Source organism: Callithrix jacchus, chromosome 16 (genome assembly GCF_049354715.1).
Source record: "Callithrix jacchus isolate 240 chromosome 16, calJac240_pri, whole genome shotgun sequence".
In the NCBI taxonomy this organism is placed as follows: domain Eukaryota; kingdom Metazoa; phylum Chordata; class Mammalia; order Primates; family Cebidae; genus Callithrix; species Callithrix jacchus.
In genome coordinates, this window is record NC_133517.1 from 9,721,518 (window position 1) to 9,739,582 (window position 18,065).

Here is an 18,065-nt window from a genome sequence, read left to right on the forward strand (position 1 = left end):
CCTACAGAATGGGAGAAAATATTCTCCCTATCAAACCATCCACCTATCAAAGGGCTAATATCCAGAATCTATAAGAAACATAGGTCAAGTCTTACAACAGCTGTTATTCTAGAGCTAGTTTATTTCTGCTGCCAGGAAGGTGCCATCCATCTGTGGGCTCTCCTGTACCCCCCAGGTGTCCAATGAGTTTTCTCACTGAGGATCATCAGAACTTGCCTATGTTCCAGTTCTTCCTTACATCTAGAAATTGCTCGACTTACACCTCTCCACTAACTGCTCTCCTCCTGGCTACATGGGACTTTATTCTTTTTATGCACATCTTAGTTGTCAGCTAGAAACTTAAATCTTTATGAAAAATTGCTGCCTTCTCATCTGTGTAGCCTTCTGCTCTCCAGTTTCTGCCTCCCAAAATCTAGCTACCTAAGCCTCCATGAGCTCTGATCTCTCAATCTAGTGAGGCCACCGTGTTCTGTTTGGCTTCCTTTTCCTCTACAGTGATACTGAAAATGTCTCCAGGTAGGAAGCTGGGCAGTCACAGTACACATGTGATTTGTACCCTTCTCACATGGATCACAGCCCTTTACTATCTGTTGTTCAATTACAGGAAACACTTAGTTTGTACATTCGTTTAGTTTCCATTTGCTAACAGTGGGAGGGAAACTAACTTATGTTGGTTGGTGCAAACATAATTGAGGTTATTGCAATTCCCTTTGTTTCTTGTTTAAGGTGGAATCTTGCTCTGTAGCCAGGCTGGAGTGATCTCAGCTCACAGCAACTTCCACCTCCTGGGTTCAAGCAAGTCTCCTGCCTCAGCCTGATAAGCAGCTGGGATTACAGGCACCTGCCACCATGCCAGGCTAATTTTTGCATTTTTAGTAGTGACAGGGTCTCCGTATGTTAGCCAGACCGGTCACAAACTTCGGAACTCTCAAGTGATCCACCTGTTTCGGCCTCCCAAAGCGCTGAGATTACAGGCATAAGCCACTGTGCCCTACCTCCATTACTTTCAATGGCAAATACTGCAATTACTTTTGCGCTAACCTAGTAACATAGAAGTAAAAATTGCTCCGTTTTCTTTTTAGTATGCATGATTCCTGTGTTCAGAATTTAGTGAATAGATATTTTCTTTTAGTGCACCAAAGCTGATACCAATGACTGTAATTTGCACTAGCTTTTAAAATTTTTGTTGACAAGCCATCTGTCAGGCAAAATGTTTCTTTCAAAGGTGTATGTGTGTGTGAAGGAGAGGGAGCCTGTCTGCTTTTAATATTTTCTCTTTGGGTTTTAGAAATGTAATGATGACTGCTTTCATGTGGATTTTCTTGCACATATCCTGCTTGGAGTTTAAAGAACTTCCTGCATATGTGGCTTCATGTCTTTATTGGTTTTGGAAAGTTCTCAGCCAGTATAGTATCCACCCCACTCTTTCCTTCTCAGACTTCAGTTACATGTTTGACTTTTCTCTGTGCTCTATTGCTCTCTTATTGTTTTTCCTGTATTACCACCTTTTCTTCTCCTCACTCATTAGCACGATATTTTTTTTACTGACCTAGTTAATATTCACGAATCTCTTCTGCTGTATCCAATTTGCTTTAAGCATATCTCTTGAGTGCATTTTACTTATTTACTTTTTGGTTGGTTCCAGAGCCACTATTTTATTCTGTGTTAAAAATAAACAAATTTTGGCTGGACACTGTGGATCACAAGTGTAATTTCATGTTCGGGAGGCTGAGACAGTTGGATCACTTGAGGCCAGCAGTTTGGGATCAGCCTGGCCATCATGATAGAACACCTTCTCTACTAAAAGTACAAAAAAAATGGTTGGTCATGGTGGTGGGTGCCTGTACTTTCACCTATTCAGGAGGCTGAGGCAGGAGAATCACTTGTACCTGGGAGACAGAGGTTGCAGTCAGCCAAAATTGTGCCATTGATCTCCAGCATGGGTGATGGTGAAACTCCATCTTGAAAATAAGTAAAGTAAATAAAATAAAATAAAATATAAATAAACAAATTTTAGCTGAATAGAGATTAAAGTAGAAATTATATATGAGACAATCAGGACAGAATGTATGTGTGTGAATTGGAGAAATAAGTAAGAACATTATATCTTCACCCCTCAGTTAAAGGTTATAATCAGAAAGAAAACCAATACTTTATAAAAAATCGCTTATTTAGAAATATGGTTGTAAATATGCCAAGAGGTGACTAACTAGGTTTATGGTGTAATACTTGGGAAAAGGACCAGAGGAGGAGTAAAGAGAGAACTCTGTTTTGCACAAGTGACCTTTTAGAAGTGTTTGATGTTTTTTTTTTTAATTCTAATTCTGAGAAACAAATTGCATTTGACTTTTAACAATTCTGGATCACTTTGATAAAAAAAGTTATATTATTTAATAAAGAAGAAATTAACTATAAATAAATAGACTTTAGTTATTCACTGGTGAATTTCTTTATCCAGTTGTTCATTTTCTTGAACTCCTATCACAATTGTTTTAATGTCTATTATTATAACTCCAATACCCAGGTTTCCTGTATTTTATTGTCTGTTATTTCTCTTTATTTTCACCATATTAGGTTCCTTTTCCAGACATGCCTGTGGATTTTTGGTTAAATGCCACATCATATTTTTAAAACTTACAGTGTTGTTACATTTGTTCTCTCTTCTCAGAAAGGTTCAACTTTTCATCCAGCAGGCATTTGGGGTACATAAAGACCATTTTTGGCCAATCAGTTTTTGAGATAATTAAAGACTTAATTTGATTATCCAAAGGCTTTTGGTTTGCCCTTAATCTTTTTAAAAATGTTTAAATTTTGGTATGTGTTTGTCTGTGTGTGTGTGTCTATATGTGTGTGTTTGTACACACACACACAGACACACACACTCATATACATATATGTTTTATTGCACTTTAGGTTCTGGAGTACATGTGCAGAACATGCAAGATTGTTGCATAGGTACATACATGGCAATACGGTTTGCTGCCTCCATTCCCCCGTCACCTCTATTTGGCATTTCTACCCAAGGTATCCCTCCTCAAGCTCCCTACCCCCACTGTCTCTCCCCTAGTCCCCCTCAACAGACCCCAGTGTTTGATGCTCCCCTCCTTGTGTCCTTGTGTCCATGTGTTCTCATTGTTAAACACCTGCCTATAAGTTGAGAACATGTGGTGTTTGATTTTCTGTTCTTGTGTCGGTTTGCTAAGAATGATGGTTTTCTGATTCATCCAAGTCCCTAAAAAGGACAGGATCTCATCATTTTTATGGCTGCATAGTATTCCATGGTGTATATGTGACACATTTTCCTTGTCCAGTCTATCACTGATGTGCATTTGGGTTGGTTCCAGGTCTTTGCTACTATCAACAGTGACACAATGAACATAAGTGTGCATGTATGTTTATAATAGAACAATTTATAATCCTTTGGATATATTTTAATGCATAGTATATTTCAAGAGCTTCAACTAAAACCGTGGGGTGTTTATCTGTGCCCCTCCTCCTAGGGAGGTTATAGACTCCAATTTACTCCAAATTCTTCATTACTTCTTAGCATCCTACCTGCTGCTTGGTTCTTTTCTCTCTTCCTTTGCCTTCCTTTCTTTCCCTCCCTCCCTCCTTCTTTCTGTCCCTCCCTTCTCTATTTCTTGCTCCTCCTTTCTTCTTTCTTTTCTTTCTTCCCTCATTCCTTCCTTCCTTCCTTTTGTCTCTTCCTTCATGTCTTTTTCTTTTCTCCTTCATTCCCTCCATCTTTCCTTCTCTTTTTATTTCCCTCATTTTTTCTCTTTCTTCTTTCTCTTTCCTTCTCTCTCGATTTTTCAGTTAAATTTTTTAATCATAATAGAAAATCAACATTTTTAAAATGACTTATTTAGAAATATGGGTATAAATATGCAAAGAGATAATTAATTAACTAACTAATGCAAACAGCTAACTAACTCTTTCACACATGCCTTTCACCATGCGCAGGTTCAAGACAGGTAAATGAATACCTTTAAGGGGACAATGGAGAAGAATGGTGCCTCCACATTTCCAAGGTTTCTTTTTGCTTCTATGCCTGTGATACTCTGAAGATCTCTAAGACGTTACTTCATTTTGGCATGGTGGTTCAATGCTACTTGGAAATTAGCTAACATTCAAAAGGAAAGGCAGCAGAGAAAGTCAAGGTTATTCTCTCAAATGCCTGTAAGTTCTCTCTGGTTTTCTTAGCCTATTCTCGAAGTCAAAACTTGGATTCCTGTTTTTTGGCTGGATAATACATGTTTTGAGAAATTTTTTTCAGACATACAAAACAGGCTTTCACATCTGAAGCCAATCGTGATTTTTTTCTCTTGGTTAGTACCTTGGGTTCTTGTCTGATCTGAATTTTAGAAATTTAAAAGATTATCAGCATAAATGTAAATATAATATTTTAATTATAAATCCTGTAACAGAATAAATCATGGTTGCTTTTTTTTAGGCAGTGCCTGTGTTAGACCTCTTCTGAGCCTGTATCACATATTATTTTTAGAAACAATGTTAATGCAGAACATTTTTTCCATTATAAAAGAAGCTAATATTAAAAATGCTTGTTATAGAATGTTCATACTATATCGAGAAAGATCCATGATGGCTGATTGCTAACATCTCAGGATTGTAGCTCCCAGTGAACGTGCAGAGAACGAGAGGATGCCACACTTTCAGAAGAATTTTTGCCACTCATGGGCCAGAAGATTCCCAGCGGAGGAGCCCCATGGGTCACCAGTGCAACTCTTGTGGCCGGTGTGGCAGTTTTGCAGGTACCTCAGCACGGCTGCTCTTGATGCAGAATAAACTGGACTGGTTTCCTTTCTGACCGATGTTTGGAGCTCCAGGAAGGCAGAGTCACCTAATATGGACCCATGAATAAAGGGAGACAAGAGATTCCCAGGCAGAAGGGCACCATAATTCTTAACGCTGCTGTTTTGGCCGGCGCAGTGGGTTGCTCAGATTCTGGCCTGGGAATCAATCAATTGGACATCCACTCAGAAACCTAATTATAAAGGCATTAATTGCAAAGATGAAAGATGGATAAATTTATAATGAAGGGAAGAAACCAGTCTAAAAAGGCTGACAATACCCAAAATCGAAATGCCTCTTTCTCTACAGGGATTACAGTTTCTCTTCAGTAATGGAACAAGACCTGATGGAGAAAGACTGTGTTCCATTAACAGAAGTAGGTTTCAGAAGGTGAATGATAAGAAACTTCTGGGAGTTAAAAAAACTTGTTCTAACCCAACGTAAAGAAACTAAGAACTTTGAAAAAAGGTTTGACGAAATGCTAACAAGAATAGACAATATAGAGAAAAATATAAATGAATTAACAGAGTTGAAAAACACAGCACGAGAACTTTGTGAAATATGCACAAGTTTTCATAGCTGAATTGATCAAGCAGAAGAAAGGATGTAAGAAGTCGAAGACAAACTTAATGATATAAAACGAGAAGAGAAAAACAAAGAAAAATGGATTAAACAGGAATGAGCAAAGTCTTCAAGAAATATGGGACATGCGAAAAGTCCTAATCTACATTTGATAGGTGTATCTGAATGTGATGAAGAAAATGAATGCAAGCTGGAAAATACTCTTCACGATATTATCAAGGAAAACTTTCCCAACCTAGCAAGGCAGGACAATATTCAACTCCAGGTAATACAGAGAACACCACAAATATATTTCTCAAAAAAAAGCAACCCCAAGGCACATAATCCCTAGATTCACCAGGGTTGAAATGAAGGAGAAAATACTAAGGGCAGCCAGAGAGAAAGGTCAGGTTACCCACAAAGGGAAGCCTATCAGACTTACAGCAGATCTCTCAGCGGAAACCCTCCAAGCCAGAAGAGATTGGGGGCCAATATTCAACATCCTTAAAGAAAAGAACTTTCAGCCCAGAATTTCATATCCAGCCAAACTAAGCTGCACAACTGAAGAAAAAATAATTGTTTTTTATGAAGAAGCAAGTACTCAGAGATTTTATTACCAGCATTACACATAGAAAGGAACAACCAGTATTAGCCTTTGCAAAAATATACCAAAAAGTAAAGAGCATTAACATAATGAAGAATTTACATCAACAAATGGACAAAACAGCCAGCTAACATCAAATAGCGGTAATCCTATATTTAATTGATAAAATCCCTTAATCAAAAGACACAGCCAAAACCCAATGGTATGCTGCATTCTGACCCATATTGTATGCAAGGATACACAAATACTCAATGGAATGGAGAAAGATTTACCAACCAAATAAAGAGCAAATATAAATAAATTAATTAAAAGCAGGAGTTGCAATTCTTGCCTCTGATAAAATAGATTTTAAAGCAACAAAGATATAATGGTAAAAGGATGAATGCAACAAGAAGAGCTAACAATCCTAAATATACAGGAACACCCAGATACATAAGACCTATAAAGAGGCTTAGACTCTCGAGACTCCCACACAATAATAGTGGGAGACTTCAACTCGATATTAGATAGATCAATGAGACAGAAAGTTAATAAGGATATTCACGACTTGAACTCAGATTCGTAACAAGTAAAGTTCATCAACATTTATAGAACTCTCCACTTTAAATATATAAACTATACATTCTTATCAGTATCACATCACACCTACTCATAGGTTTAAATAAAATATTGATCGGCCATTATTAAGCACAATTATTGGCATAAAAGAGGTTTTCAATACCCATTTTTAGAATAAAACAACATTCCTCTTCTCCCTCTTTTTCTTCCTCGGTCTTCCTCTCCTTGATTTTTGTTTCTTTCTTTCTGTCTCTCCTTCTATAAAAAAATAAATAAAGGAGAATTGCATTTATGGAACAGAAACTTACATTTACTAAGTGCCTATTGCACACCAGGTTCCAAGCAAGGCAACTCTGCAAATGAACTCTCTCCATGTGTTCAGTGACTTAGCCATTGTTAACTGGCACTTATGGATAAGTAAATCAAGAACTTGGGGAAGTACATCACCCTAGGTCCCCCACCCCACACACAGAAAAGAATTTTTCTCTCAGCCTTTGGTAGGACAGCCTTACTACCTCTTAATACTCTGGTGAAAGTGTATTTTCTTTGCAATTTATTTTTGTCAGGGACACAAATCTCTTTTTTCATGTAGGTTTTCTTAGCTACAACCTGACTTTTGTGTTGAAGGAGCAAGATTACCAAGACAGGCATAAACCTCATGACTGTCATTTTCCAATCAGAAAAATGTTATAAATGGCTGATCATTTTATGTTACTTCAACATTTCTGATATAGGAAAAAAAGCATGAGCTATGTTCAAGACCCAGCCTTGTAATTTATCCTTGGGATCTAAGGCAGCTATTTAACCTCCCTGAAACTTAATTTTTATCATCTGTAAAATAATACAATCACTTAGGTCATAAGACTTTTTTTAAACTTTCATTTTAGGTTGAGGAATATATGTGCATATTTGTTATAGGTAAACTTGTCTCACAGGGGTTTGTTGTACATATTATTTCATTACCCAGGTACTAAGGCTAGTACCCAACAGTTATTCTTTTTGATCCTTATAGGATTATTATAAATGTGAAACTAGGTATCTAAACCACCTAGTATGGTACTCATACATATTAAGCGATCAATAAATTTTAATTCTCTGAACTCTCTCATTTCTCTCTTTTGAGGCTTATATTTGGGGTAGAAAAAAATCTGTATTATACGTACTATCATATTCATCCATAAAATGTAATAATATATGTATTATTATATAACATCATTAAAGTATTATATATGTATTATATACAACTGTATTTTATAGAGCACATATATCATGTATAGTATAGAATCCATTCAGCCTCCTGAAAATGCAGTTTGAATGTGTACAAAGTCACAGGTGCCTCAGCAACCTATCTCAAATGACCATCTAGTGGATGTTTGTAGTTAGATACAAACGCTTTCAATAAATACTTGGTGGACAAATGCTGGGGCAGACTCTCTTGGAAGTGTTACTGCTAGCCTTGCACAGCTGGAACCATCTGAGTATAGCTCTTGGCATTCACAGCAAGCTATAAGCTCTGCAGGTCTGGTCCACAGGTGGAAATGTGACTCATTTCTGTACTAAGGCAATGTAGAAAATTATGACTCCCATGCCTACTGTATAAAGCCCTCAGGTGGTACAGAGTGTGTCATAACAGGGCCTGGTGAAATTGTGACTGTGATATGCCCACCCAGCAAACAAGATTGTCACACTCACCCAATGACACATCCTATTCAGGTAAGGGTCTGAATCTCACACCCAAACACAACTGAAAGGTTGATTGAACTAATTTGGGCTACAGAAAATGAAAATAACTCTTAACTCATTTTCATTTATGACTTTTTTACATAGATATATTCACAAATAGACATTACATAGACATGCTCATATAATCATGTATGTGTATATGTGTTTATGTATCTGCATATTTATGCTTATATTATCTATATCTACAAAAAAGGCAAACAGAAAAAAACCTAGGTCAGAAGTTATTTTTCTGTCAGTTCCCTGAAGCCCAGGTAAATCAATTAAGCTAAATAGCTCAGTTCAAGCAAATTAAATCAGGGCCATGAATGGCTTTCTAATTTTCTTGTTCCCGTGAAAATGTCCTTCTATCTTGTCACCCACATATTTTAAAATCAGGAGCTCTAAATTTAGCTCAGTGGGGTACTGGCCATCCAGCTGAGACTGGGCAAAGTTGGCTGACACCAGTGGGTGTAGCATTCAACACACTGATTCTTTGACCTGGCTAACACGTGCTACTTTTAATCCTTTTGTGACTGATGATTCTGGCCTGGTTGTCTTTTGCCCCAGTGCCACATTCTCTGACATTTGTTTTCAGTACCCAAATGTAATTTTAGGAAACATACTTAAGCTTTTCTTCTCCTATGCAAAAAGACACTTCTCAAGCCACCAAAATGGAAAAAGTGTACTCCTACGTCACATGCTCATAAAGAAAGGAACAGTTCCTGCCTTGATGGAAAGCTAATGTGAATCAGCACTCTCAAATCTGTGTGGGAGTCTTTGTGCTGGGGCTGGTTTATCTCTGCTTCATGTTCACCAGAATGGACAGGGTCAACATTGGTAATGAATGAAACCCCTGACCTTAGTGCATTTTCTGCTCACAAAAGTGAGCAACAAGGGCCAAGGGTTTCTTAGTATATGTTGACTGCAGCAGGACGTACACCACTGTGGACCTCCATCGGTTTACTCTTGTAGGAGTAGTTGATAGGGCAGATGGGCCTTTACATGTATGCAATTTTCTTTTTATATTCCTTATAGTACCAAAACATAAGAATACATCTATCGTCTCTATCTAAACTCTATAAATGTAGATAGATGATTAATTGATGTAGAGATAGACATAAATAGGTAGATAAACACACATACAGGATGATATGAGTATGTCTCTGTAAATATGTATATGTATGATGTTCACCAACATATATTTTGAATAACACTACCAATACTAAGCATGCAGAATTAGACTTAGAAGCCCTAATGAGGAGCCATTATTTGTGAATTTATGTTAGGGCCATGGGGCTGGGGTGATTCACTTCTCACCTGGTCAGAAAGGGAAAGGTCAACATGGACCTAGCCCTGAATGTCTCCATGCCTCAGTGCATTTCTGCTGACAGAAATGAGCAACAAGGACCAATGGCTGCTTCACATATATATGTGGCTCTGTACCATCTCAGAATGGCACACAGCTCTACAATGTTGTATGTATAAATGTAAACAAAGCTTCGCCTTTAGAAGCCGTGGCTGGCAAGTAAACGGGCAGTACTGCCATGTGAGGCTCCATGCCCAGCTTAGCACAACAGGGCCCTGCTTTCCCTCCCAGTGGATGCCTGCACTCCCCATTTCCACCACTGCAGTCTACCTTGATCCTTCAGCACAGCCCATTTGGCTTGTGAGCTGATGGGATTCACCTATGCTGAGCTAATACAGATTCATCTGGGCTGAGCAAATTGAATAATTACATGCACCTGGGCTGAAGAGTATGGAGCCAGAAATGGCCTTTTACCTGGATTTTATTTGGACTTTTTTACATAGCAATACTAAAAAATGGACATTACATAGACATACAACCCCACATATATGTGGTTGTTTATATGTCTACCTATCCATATTTATATATCTACAAATTAAAAGCCCCCAAAGAAAGGAGGTCAGAGATTACTTCCACTTCTAGCCCCTTCATCCCAGAAGAATCCAATCACCTAATTACCTCAGACCAAATAAATGCAGTCCAAGCCATACCACTTCCCATTCTCTTTGTATCTGTGAAAAAGTCATTGTTATCTGACATTTGTGATTTTAGTTCAGGAGCTCATCAAATTACCGAGTAGGGTTCTTGTTATGCAGGTAATACCAGCAGAGCTGGCTGACTCCAATGGCTGGGTGTAGCCTTTGACAGAAGAAGCCACTGGCCTGGTCAATAAGAGCTTTTTTGGTAGTACAGCACAAGTTAACTCTGGCCTGGTTGTTGTTTGCCTGAGAACCACATTCCCTGACATCTGAGTTTTGTGCCACAGTCTACCTTCAGGGCATAAACCTAGACTTTCTTTGCCTTACCACAAAGACCCTTCTCCAGCTACCAAAACCAAAAGACAAAACTGTACTTCTATGTTCTATGTTTATAGAAAAAAGGGCTCCTGTCTTAATGCGAGCCCAAATGAGGAGCCATTATTTGTGGATTTGTGTTAGGGTCATTGGGCTGGGGCGGTTCACTTCTGACCTGGTGTTCATCAGAAAGAGAAAGGCCAACACCGACCTAGAATTGAATGGCTCTCATTCCTTAGTGCATTTCTGCTGACAGAAGTGAGCAACAAGGACCAATGGCTCCTTTGCATACACTGAATGCAGCAAGATGCACGTCACAGTGTTTGGTTACTGTTTGTTTACTATTACAGACATAGTTTACAGGACAGACAGGCCTCTACATAGATGGATGTCGTATATTACTATCAGGACCTAAAAATATCAGTACTTCTACCTTCTATATCTACATCTTGTATGAATAGAGATACGTAGATATATACATGTAGATATTTATATAAATACACACACACACAGAAATATATCAGTATTTCTATGTAAATATGCACATATACATTGGGGTACTTGCCAACAGACACTGTCAGTAACCCTACCTGTCTTAAGTGTGAAGACTTAGTCTTTCTTCCCTCCTGTATGGCTCAATACCATCCTAGAATGAAAAACAGCCATAGAAGCTTGTATGTGTAAACATAAAATTTTATTTTTAAGACCAAGGCCTGGCACATAAACTGAGGATACTGCCAGTTTAATTTTATTTTCCTTTTGAGGCAGAATTTTGCACTTTTTACCCAAGCTGGAGTGCAGTGGTGCAATCTTGGCTCACTGCAACTCTGCCTCCCAGGTTCAAGTGCTTCTCCAGACTCAGCCTCCCAAGTAGCTGAGATTATAGGTGCATACCACCACAACTGGCTAATTTTTGCATTTTTAGTAAAGACAGGGTTATATCATGTTGGTCAGTTTGGTCTTGAACTCCCGATCTCAGGTCATTCACCTGCCTCAGCCTCCCAAAGTGCTAGGATTACAAGATTGAGTCACTTTTCCCAACCTCCACTTAAGGTTTTTTGTTCACCTTAGCACTTCAGGGACCAGATTCTCTTCTGGATGTAGGCCTGCATTCCTCACATCTGCCAATGTGGGCCTGCCTTAATCGTTAAGCAGTTTCAATTCTTGAGTGGAATTCACCTGGGTTGTGCCAATTAGCTGATGGGACTCACCTTTCCCATCAGCTAATTGAGCTAATTGAGTAGATTCACCTGGGCTGGAGGGACTGGAAAAAGAAGGACCTTTGACCTAGTTTTTATTTGGGCTTCTATACACAGATGGACTCACAAATTACATAGACATACTCATGTAATCCTGTGTGTGTATTTATGGGTCCGGCTATTTGTAAGAATATCTACAAAGAAAGGCTCCAAAAGAAAACTAGGTCAGAGGTCTTTTTTTGATTCTATCCCCTGTATCCTATATGTAGCCAATCAGACAATTAGTTCAGTCCAAGTGAATTCACGTTGAGCCAAGCACCACTTCGTATTCTTGTACCTGTAAAAAAGCCTCTGTTATTTGGCACTGAGGTTTGGTTTAATTCAGGAGCTCATCAAACCTACCCAGTACTGTTATGGCTATTCAGCTTGGGTCATGGAGAACTGGCTGACACAGGTGGGTGTAGTCTTTGACACACAGGACCTTTGGACTGGCCAGTAAGAGCCGCTTTGGGCACTTGGGCATGCGTTGACTCTAACCTTGTCGTCTTTTGCCCAGGAACCACGTTTCCCTACATTTGCTTTCAGTGCTGCAGTTTAACTTCAGGGCACAGACGGGGAGTGTTTTTCTTTACCCAAATAAACCTCTCTCCAGCAACCAACTCTGAAAGACAAGAGTGTCCTTGTCAGACAGGCGCGGTGGCTCATGCTTGTAATCTTAGCCATTTGGGAAGCTGAGGCAGCAGATCACTTGAGATCAGGGGTTAGAGACCAGCCTGGCCAACATGGTGAAACTCTGTCTCTACTAAAAATATAAAAAAAAACGTTATCCGGGCGTGATGGTGTGTGCCTATATTCCCAGCTACCTGAGAGGCTCGCTTTGACCTGGGAGGCAGAGGTTGCAGTGAGCCAAGACTGTGCCACTGCACTTTAGCCGTGATGCTTCAGCAGTCCCAAGTCACCTCATTAGCTGGTTGGACTCAGATGGGCTGACCTATTTGGCTGAATTGACTCACCAGGGCTGTAGGTGCTGGAATATAAAATGACCTTTGACCAGGCTGAGTGACAGAGTGAGACTCCATCTCAAAAACCAAATAAAAGAAATTGGGCAAAAGCCTTTGAACTGGGACTGGTTCATTCCTGGCCTGGTGTCTACTGAAAAGAAAAGTGTCATTATTGACCTCACAGTGAATGACTCCCATGGCCTTAGTGAATTTATTGCTCACAGAAGTGGGGAGTAAAGATCAATCATTCCTTAGTATACATAGAATGCATCAGGATGTTTTCGGAGTATATGTTCATTGTGTAGTATTTTAGATATAGTTTAAAGAGCACATAAGTCTTTACATGTATGGTAGCCTTTTTATATTATTACTTTAATACCTAGCAATACTTCTACCTTGTGTATATTTACTCTGTTTCAATGTAGATAGATATATACACACATGGATATAGATGTAGACAAGTAGACAGATAAGCACAGGCAAGGAGTATTATCTAAGATACCTATGGAAGTATTCAGTATACATTCAATATTTTCCAACAGATGTTTCAATACTCCAGCCTATCCTAAGGGCACAGACGTTGTCTTTCTTTCCTGCTGTATGGCTCAATACCATCCCAGGATGGAGCTCAACCACAGAATTTTGTACATATGAACATAAAGCTTTACCTTTAGGCAAAAGTCCAGGAAGTGAGTGAGCTGTGCTGCCAATATAAGGTGTCATGTCCCGCTCAGCATCTCAGGGCCCTGTGCTTTTCCCTGAGGGATGTCTGTGTTTTTCACTTCCATCCGTGTGGGCCTGTCTTGATGCTTCAGCAGTCCCACGTCACCTCACTGGCTAATTGAACTCACCTGGGCTGAGCTAATTGGCTGAATTGACTCTCCTGGGCTATAGGGGCTGGAACCTGAAATAGCCTTTGACCTAGATTTTATCTGGGCCTTTTTGGCATAGACATCACATATAAGTATTCATATAATGCTGTATGTGTGTGTTTACTTATCTACCTATCTGTATTGATACAAAAGAAAGCCCCATAAAATCTAGGTCAGTGGCCATCTCTCACGCCAGCTGCTCCAGCCCAAGTGAATCCAACGGGCCAATTAGCTAAATACAAGTTTATCTAATCGAAGCCAAATGCCCCACTCCATTCTCCTTCTACTGGTGACAAAGTCCTTTTTACCTGGCACCCAGGTGTTTTCAATTCAGGGGCTCAAGAAACCAGCCCAGTGAAGGTCCGTACATCCAGCTAGGGCTGGGAAGAGCTGACTAACAGCAGCGGGCAAAGTCTTTGACAGAAAAACTGGCCTGAATAATACAGCCAGTTTTGGCCCTAGGGTGCATGTTAACTCCCACCTGTTGTCTTCTGCTCAGGTACCATGCACCCTAACATTTGCTCTCAGTATGGCAGTCTCTTTTCAGGAAATAGATCTAGGCTTTTTTCACCCCATAACTAAAAAGTCATTTCTCCAGCCAGCAAAAATTAAAGACAGGAGTGTGTTCCTACATCAAACATTAATAGAAAAAAAGAGAAAATCTCCTGCCTTGATGAAAACACTGAAGAGAAGTCAGCATTCTCAGATCTGGGTGAAGGCTTTGGAATGGGGCCCGCTCATCTCTGACCTGGTGCTCACTGGAAGGAGGAAGGGTTAACATCAACCTGGCACTGAATGATGCTCTGGGCTTTATATGTTTTCTACTCACAGAAATAAGCAGCAGGAATGCATGGTTTTCTAGTACACATAACATGCAGCAGGATGTATGTCAGAGTGTACCTTTATTTGTGTACTATTGTGGATATGGCGTATAGGCCTACAGGTCAGATGTATGGAAGTTTCTTTTTATATTCTTTACATTGACTTTGCCTATCAATAATGTTTTCTATATTGTTACTCTGTATGAATATAGACAGATATAGATATGTAAATAAACACACACACACATACATGTGATATGAGTGTGTTTATAAAAAACTTATGTATAAAGATGATGTTCCCCAACAGAGGTTTTCAGTATTGCGTAATATAAGGGAACAGACCTAGAAATTCTTCCCTCCTATATTGCTCAGTACTATTCCAGAATGGAATGAAATCATAGAACCCTGTATGTGTAAACATAAAACATCACCTTTAGAGGCAGTGCCTGGGAAGTAGTGACATGTAATGTTCACCTCCAAGTGTGTACTCGAGAAAACTGAAAATACATTTATATAAACACCTGTATACCGCTTTAATAGAAGCAGTATTCTTAGCCAAGTGAGGGAACAACCAACGGTGGTCCATCCATCCTGTGTGGTCTCACTGAGCCATAAAGAAAAAGCAGTGCTGAGGCGTGCATGCCACAGAACAGAAACACGGTGCTAATTGAATACAGCCAGTCACAGAGAGCCACACACAGCATGATGCCATTCCTAGGAAAGTCCAGAATAGGTAGATCCATAGGGGCAAAACATGGACTGATGGTTTTTATTGTCTGGGGGTTGAGTAGCCACTTAATGGCATGGAGTGTCTCTTGGAGTGATGAAAATCTTTCTGAATTAGGTAGCATTGGTGTTTGGATGGCATTGTGAATATACTACATACCTCTGATTTGTACACTTTAAGATGGTTAAAATGGTGAGTTTTATTTTATGTGAATATTATCACAATCAAACGAAAGTCAGCAAATGATTTCAAAAGGTTAGTTAATGCCCAAAAACCAAGTGAAACTCATGAGAAGATGCCCACCCACAGGATTCTCACTTTCCCCCTGTCAGTCAGGTAGCCTGGGGGATGCCTTGGCGTGGAGCAGGACAGCAGGCCCCCTGACTGCTCTAGGATGGGATCAGCATTTGCTGGTGGTGCTAGCTTGGCTGCTGTGAGTGTGATGAAGATGGTTGCAGAATGATCTTGTTTACTCATAAGCAGGGTCTTTCTCTGTCTCCTCCACATCCCAGGATAGCTCCAGGAGCTTGTTATCTGGGGCCTGACAGCCAAATATTCAAGGAGCAGACATTTAAAGGTGGTACTTTAATTCCGAGTGTCTTCCGCTAAGAAAGTTACTAAGCAGGTGATAAATCACCCACCCAGTGGTGCAGGGTCCTGCAGTAGCATCCACAACAATGGCTCAGGAACTGGGTTCCCTGGGTAAACTGTGGGGCAGTGTGGTGTGCATGGTCCTGTCGGAAACTCACCCTTCCTGTGCAGCCAGCAAATGCCTGGCTTCTCCTCCCTTGCATCACTCTCTGCAGCTCCCAGTTCCCTCGGGGACAGAGCAGCCCCGCCACTGGCAGGCAGGCCGTACCTGGAAATCCCAGCCGAGAGGGCTTTCAACGAGAGGCACCCTCACACTGTTTGGGCAGGTCTGCAGCAACTTGGTGATTCCTGGGGAGCGCCGTGGACATCCGTGAAGCCCCGACAGATCTTTCTTCTGCCTGGTTCGGCCTGCCGGATTCCTAAAATCGCAGGACTCAGCGATGATCGCGCGGAGAAAGAGTCCGTTGCCCGATGCTGAGGCACTGCCACAGAGGACCGCTGCTTTGGGAAGCCACTGTGATCGTTCCCCAGGCAACGGTGGCTGTTCCTGTGACGCGAGCCCGGGCTCAGCGCTGGCGCTTGTGACAGGCCGCTTGCGCATGCGCTTTCGTCTGCCCAGCTGGGGAGCCGCGATGTTGTCGCTGTCCAGCTGCTGCCGCACAGGTAGGTACAAGGTGGAGTCGGTGGCAGGGGCGGCGCCTGGAAGGAGGCTGCGTGCCACAAGCAGCATAGGCCCCTGACAGACCTGACCTCAGTACTTCCTTGAGCCCACTCTTCGGTTCCGGTAGGGGGGAGGAGGAGAGCGCTTCAGGCCTGGAAGCGGGCACTATGGGTGTTACCAGAACGTTACCGGGCCCCATAATCTGACTGCCACTTTTCGACCTGGGCCACCCACCAAGGGGCCCTGCCTTTATCTCCAAGCCCAGCGGCTCCTGCTTCTCAGCACTACTGTCTCTTCATGGAGGGAACAACCACAAGTAGGCACGCCCAGTGTGCAGCAAGGTGGCGACACCTGGAACTGGCTTCCCATGGGGGCCGAACAGGTGTAGAGGTGTCTCCACAGATTTCTGTGGTGAATCCAAGCCCCAGACAGATGCCCAGAGATGCCGCGGTGGAACCCCAAGAAAGCCAATCACAGTAAGATGACATCTGCCATCGGAAGAGGGCCTGTGCCAGAGTCCAAGCCTTCTTCAGGGATTTGTGCCTGAGGAGCCAGGAGGAGCCGGCAAAAGGGCAAGATGCCCCAACCCCACACCGGGATCACTATCTGCTCCTGGCATGCACCCAGCCACCGGCAGTCTCTTTAGCTCCGTGAAATTCCTGGCACTCAACAGGTTCAGTGTTGATAAGATCCTACAGCAAAAAGACCTCAATCAAACTCATATCAAACAAACAAACACACACACACACACACACACACACACACACACACACACACACACAAATTAGTCCTGATGAATACTAATAGGTTGAGTCCTTCGGCAGAAAGAGCTCAATCAATCTGGTATTTTAAAGACAGTTTGTAAGACACAGGAGATACTCATATAGGTTTAAATAATTAATAAGAGAATCACAAGCTCTTTATGTTTTTAAATACTGTTTCAAATTAATCATCCTCAAGTCCACCCTCAACCTTCGCCAAATTTTCTTGAATTTAATCCTCCACTATAGAGTATTGTTACTGTTTTCTTTATTTTTATTGTGTCATTTACATTATTGTATTAGACTCATTTTGGGGGGTCATTTTTGCCCTAAAGCAGTCCAAATTATTCGTGTGTATCTCATGAACATGGAACTATGTAGTACTCTACCCTATATTCTTGGAAACTTAACCTTTAGACAAACCCCCAAGAAATTCTACATAAACTAAGTCCAGAATATTAGCCAATTCCTTTCAACTTTCCGAGATTTGTTGAAGGATTTTCTCTTTCTCTACTATAATTTTTGCTCGATCTTTCTCACTGGTGGTATGAAAAAACTCATAAAATGTAAGACTTCATGCCATTCTTTGAGAAATTACAAGTGACATTGACAATCATAAAAATCGATGACATGATTTGGAAATAGATATTTAAAAATCTAACAAATACTAATATATTTGTTTTATCAAAATAGGTTTATTCTTTTTGAAATCGATGTATCACTTTGAAGTAAAAATGTAATTTTTGAGGTAAATTTGTAAAAACCTTAAAACAGCTCGCTGGATGCGTGGAGAGGGTGAGTCAGGGATGCATTTCCAGAGGGATCTTAGTTGCCCACAGAATGGGGAAATTCCCAG

General features: G+C 40.7%; 2 protein-coding genes across 7 annotated transcripts in view; one reads left to right on the forward strand and one right to left on the reverse strand.

Annotated features, from left to right (window-relative positions):
• LOC118151264 (uncharacterized) overlaps positions 1-18,065 on the forward strand; it is a 36,458-nt gene that overhangs the window by 6,815 nt on the left and 11,578 nt on the right. The gene's annotated exons all lie outside the window — the stretch shown is intronic.
• On the reverse strand, positions 3,447-16,400 carry LOC144579825 (uncharacterized). Of its 6 annotated transcripts, XR_013528242.1 has the most exons (4): positions 16,056-16,400; positions 11,167-11,222; positions 6,699-6,793; positions 3,447-4,861 (listed from the first exon to the last, which is right to left on the reverse strand). XR_013528242.1 is itself a non-coding variant. In XM_078353544.1 (3 exons), the coding sequence occupies exons 1-3, from the start codon at positions 16,386-16,388 to the stop codon at positions 4,858-4,860; spliced, it is 432 nt and encodes a 143-aa protein (XP_078209670.1). In that variant the 5' UTR covers positions 16,389-16,400; the 3' UTR covers positions 3,447-4,857. The 6 variants fall into 6 exon arrangements, 4 of the variants coding, with proteins under 4 accessions (XP_078209670.1, XP_078209673.1, XP_078209669.1 ...); XM_078353544.1 differs by lacking the exon at positions 11,167-11,222; XM_078353547.1 differs by having other exon boundaries at positions 3,447-6,793.

What these genes read in the sequence shown, in the direction of transcription:
- LOC144579825 (XM_078353543.1), bottom strand. Translation starts at nt 16,388, where the DNA reads ATGCGCAAGCGGCCTGTCACAAGCGCCAGCGCTGAGCCCGGGCTCGCG. An exon ending in CTCTCGGCTGGGATTTCCAG is followed by an intron (nt 6,794 to 16,055) that starts GTACGGCCTGCC and finishes ATTTTTTTATAG; the next exon opens with AAGGAGAGACAGAAAGAAAG.